The 4,264-nt window shown below is 36.2% G+C and overlaps 1 protein-coding gene across 1 annotated transcript in view; it reads left to right on the top strand.

The window, feature by feature from the left end:
• The window catches only part of LOC107707416 (cytosolic carboxypeptidase 4-like), a 170,948-nt gene that overhangs the window by 52,642 nt on the left and 114,042 nt on the right, over positions 1–4,264 (top strand). Inside the window, exons 8-9 of the mRNA XM_016511404.1 lie at positions 3,039–3,247; positions 3,548–3,716. Coding sequence (XP_016366890.1) covers positions 3,039–3,247; positions 3,548–3,716 — 378 coding nt within the window. The remainder of the gene's footprint in view (positions 1–3,038; positions 3,248–3,547; positions 3,717–4,264) is intronic.

The following is a 4,264-nucleotide window of genomic DNA, read 5'->3' as shown; positions in this document are numbered from 1 at the left end:
AAGGTAGCTTTGCCTGAATTTTTTGGCATAGAAGGCAATCCAATAAGCAACAAACTCTGTGAAAAATCCATCCAAAGAGCCTGGCAAAACAAGACTTTTTTATATTAAAAATTAATTCGTGTAATCTATGTATTTCTTTGCTTATTCCAGTATTGCCTTGTTAGATTAGCAACATGCTAATGCCAAACCCTAGCAGACAACAAACAAACAAGGTTTTGAAATAAAGTCGTAAAGAAAAAAAACAACAACTCCAATCAGCTCTGAATTAAGCGTTCATTCATTTAAAACATTGAATACTAAGCACAGCAATGATGTAACCCTTTTTGTTTGGTTCATCTAAAGCTGTGATTAAATGAGGTCGCTTTTTTAATTCGTAGTGGACAGCTTGAGTTTATAGTAAAATGGCCATTTTGATATTAAATATCAGAAGTTAATTGGGTTGCTAAGATACAGATTCTTGGCATTAACAAAGAATTGCGTCCTGGTGTTTTATTGCTTCTCATTCAGTATTCTCAATTAGAATTGACAGTAAATATTGTACATGTAAAAAGGAAACAAATGTTGATGAGTAAGATGATAAGATAAGTAACAAATGTTAGACTCAATCTGCTTGCTAGTTCACTTCACTAGTCTTTGCACGCAAAAAATATATATTTATTTTTATTTCATATTTTATATTTATGTGTGAATGTCATTATAGATGTATTGTTTTTCTTAATAAAAAATAAAGGCCAAACTCATATTTCATAATGCCACTGTACATTTAACAGCTACAACAAAGATGTATGATGCATGTTACACAGCGACATTATTGATACTAGCTACATTGTGTGTGACCTCGTAATTGCATCGCAAGTAATCGAGTCATCAGTGTCCTAATATTTAGTAGAACAAGACCCTAGCTGGCCGTATTCTTGTTCATGATATACTGATTGCCGACATGGAGAATAAGGGGCGCTATGAGACATAATTGCGCTTAACTCAGGCACCAGACCTGTCACTGGCTTAAAGAACGGAAATTAAGTCTTAAGTCCATCTTGTTTTTGATCTCATTTAACCTTTTGTGCCATACTGAGAAATCTTTTCGCTCTGACAGGCAGAGTCACATGCTTTTTTGTTCCCTCTCCATCATCCCGGTGTTATTGCATTCTGTTGATATGGCTCTTTAGTGCCCGAATGATGTATGTTCTTATTACATTTTATTAATAAACAGCACAACAGAGCGTGACATGAGAAAGTGAGAGCAAAAGGAGAGGTCAATTTGAATATGAATGATACATACAGATGCTTCCAATAAATATTAGCCTGTTTCTAACTTGCTAGGTAGCAAAAAAAGCTTCTTTCTCCTCAAAAACAAATCTGGCGTGTATTCAAATGGACACTGTGTTCTTTGTTAAATGGATGTCAGCCTCTTAGACTTTGATTATTCAGGAGCCTTCTGGACAAAGGACTTGGAAGGAATGATGATGAATGATATGCATCTTTTTTGGTACATTAAGACCCAGACAAATAATAACGCTATTGTGCATGAGCAAGGTTGCTTTTTTTTTAGATGCATATTCTGCCAGCAGTGGTAATAAACAAAAGTCGAGTCATTTCTTTAACGTAACCATTACTGTTAGCATAGTAACAAATAGTTTCTTCCAACAAGAAGTGTAGCACAATATAAACATGCTCCTATATTTACCATATTTAGCATTGTCCGATTTGTTTTAGCAAGTTTTATCAGTTTGTTCAGGTGGTTTTATTCAACTGGTTCAAACCGTAATGATTCAATGATTCACAGAAGTCTCTGTTTGTCATATTGCTACTTTTTTAGAGCAAAATATTTAGTTTGCTTTAGCTGTTAGCAGTTTGTAGTGTTGCTAGCTGCTTTTAATATGATTAGCATTTAGCTTGGTAAGCTACCCCTGATAGCACACGTACATCTCGGAGACATCTATTTGACGTCTGCATTTACATCTGCAAGACGTATTTTTTAGAGAGTTTGCTCATCTGCAATACGTCTATAGGACGTTTCCTTTTAGATGTCAAATAGACGTCTATTAGATGTCTTTAAGATGTTTATGATTTAGAATGTATGTAAAACTGACATCTGAAAGACATCTGTCAGACGTTTGTAGACAGCAGATGCTTTCTAGATCAAGAGAAATTTAACAGACATCTTGCAGACGTATGTGTGCTATCTCGGACAGTTGTCTGATAAGCATATTCTGACAAAACATTTCAGGTTGTTGGTCAGACTGAACATCTCAATTGGTATTTCATTTCTGTAAATATCAAGTCAGAAGTAAAAAAAATTTTTCCATGAAGTACCGGTGTACTTCATTTACATCTGCAAGACATATTTTTTTAGAGTGTTTGCTCATCTGCAATACGTCTATAGGACGTTTCCTATCAGATGTCAAATAGATGTTTAGAAAACATCTTTAAGATGTTTATGATTTAGAATGTATCTAAAACGGACATCTTAAAGACGTCTATCAGATGTTTGTACACAGCAGATGATTTCTAGATGAAGCGATCTTTAACAGACATCTTGCAGACGTACCTGTGCTATCTGGGATTGTAATACTGTCCGATTTATTTTAGTGAATCAGTTTGTTTTGATGGTTTGTTTGTTAACAGCTTGTAGTGTAGCTAACTACTGTTATTACGATTAACATTTAGCTTGGAAAGCTACAGTTGTAGTAGCTTCTGTCTGCTAGACGTATTCTCTGATGAAACATCACATTTTTAGGCTGTTGGTTAGGCTGAACAGTAAATATCAAATCCGCTGTTTTTCAGTAAACTTTGATCTGGCTTGAATCAATTCTTAAGGTGAGGTTTCATTTGCAAATTTTTGGCGAAATTTTTCGGCCTCACACAAAATTCCTAATCACGTGTATGGATTTCATCTGCGAAAATTTGCAAATTAATGCTAAATGTGACCACATTTGTACTGCTTTAGGGAGAATCTTTATGTTTCTGGGTAAAAAAACAACAACTTTTTCCTCTATTATAAAGATATTGAATGTTCTCTTCATGTTCTTCTACAGAGGTCAACTGTCGGACTGCCATCACGAAAGGCTACATCGCAGATCTTCTGAAGCTGTACGAAGACTGGCACAACAATGACGTCAACCTTACGAACATTCCTATCCTTAGAGCCCTACTTCATTGTCTGCAACGTGCCGCCAACTCCGCTGTCGGCAGAGATGCCCTGGTCGCTGAAGGTGGCATTAGTCTTCTCTTCCAGACCACTCAGGTGATATTTTGGCCCACTATTTGGTCCCAAAGTTCTAGTTATTTGTCATATCATGGTATTTTTTTTGTACTTTGGTACTTTTTTTTTTTTTTACTACTTTCTGTAATTACATTTCTCTGTTCCTGATGCTTTAATTTTTGCTAAGTAAACTGACGCTAGACATTACCATGCACTGTCTGCTAATGTGCTGTAAAGAAGCTATTTTTTTCTTCTGATGCATATTTTGCCCAGAGGAAATGTCACTTGGAAATCACATGTAGCGCCTTGAAGTATTTCTAACCGATTGCATTTCATCTGAAGACCTGCTTGACCATGAAAGGCCTTGAATCTCTGGTGGAACCGGCGATCCAGCTGATGAGGAAGTGCAATCCCAAAGTCCCTCTTCCACTGACCTCAGATAAGAGTGCCTTCAGCTTTCCTCTTCCTGGGAGGCCTGTCGATGACTGGGATGCTGATTTAGGACTTTACGGTAAGGTTTATGTTCCCTAGGTTTTTAAGCCAGGTTCTTTATTACACTGCCAAACACCCAACAGTTACTATTATTCTCCTCTCACAGTGTGTCCGTTAGGGACGCTGAGTCTGTCCCACTAGAGATATTTAGCCTTTACACATTGCCTTTAGCTATTAGTGCCTGACAAAGTCCTTATCGGCAAGGCCAAATTTGCAGTTGTTATCACATAGGCGCTGAGCATTTAATGACTCTAGAAAATTCTTTCAATGTCAACACAATATATAATATCCAATTTTCCTCTATTAGACTTTGATAGCAAGAATAGTATAATGAGAGTACGTGAGTTGGGAAAGTTCAAAGTGTTTATATCCAGACCACTCACTGATTCCCTCCAAGCATCAAATTGTTTTCTAATAAATTAATACAATTATAAACAAATATATGGACTAGATGAAAAACAAAAGGCTGCTTATTTTGGCAGTGGATGCATAACCATGTCTACACTTGAAGTGAGCAACATGATGCAATACATCAAAGCAAAAGTTATTATATATACAGTATATATA

Source organism: Sinocyclocheilus rhinocerous, unplaced genomic scaffold (genome assembly GCF_001515625.1).
Source record: "Sinocyclocheilus rhinocerous isolate Xijiao unplaced genomic scaffold, SAMN03320098_v1.1 scaffold534, whole genome shotgun sequence".
Classification (NCBI taxonomy): Eukaryota; Metazoa; Chordata; class Actinopteri; order Cypriniformes; family Cyprinidae; genus Sinocyclocheilus; species Sinocyclocheilus rhinocerous.
Note: the sequence above shows the minus strand (reverse complement) of the source record. Positions and strands in the feature narration are given on the sequence as shown.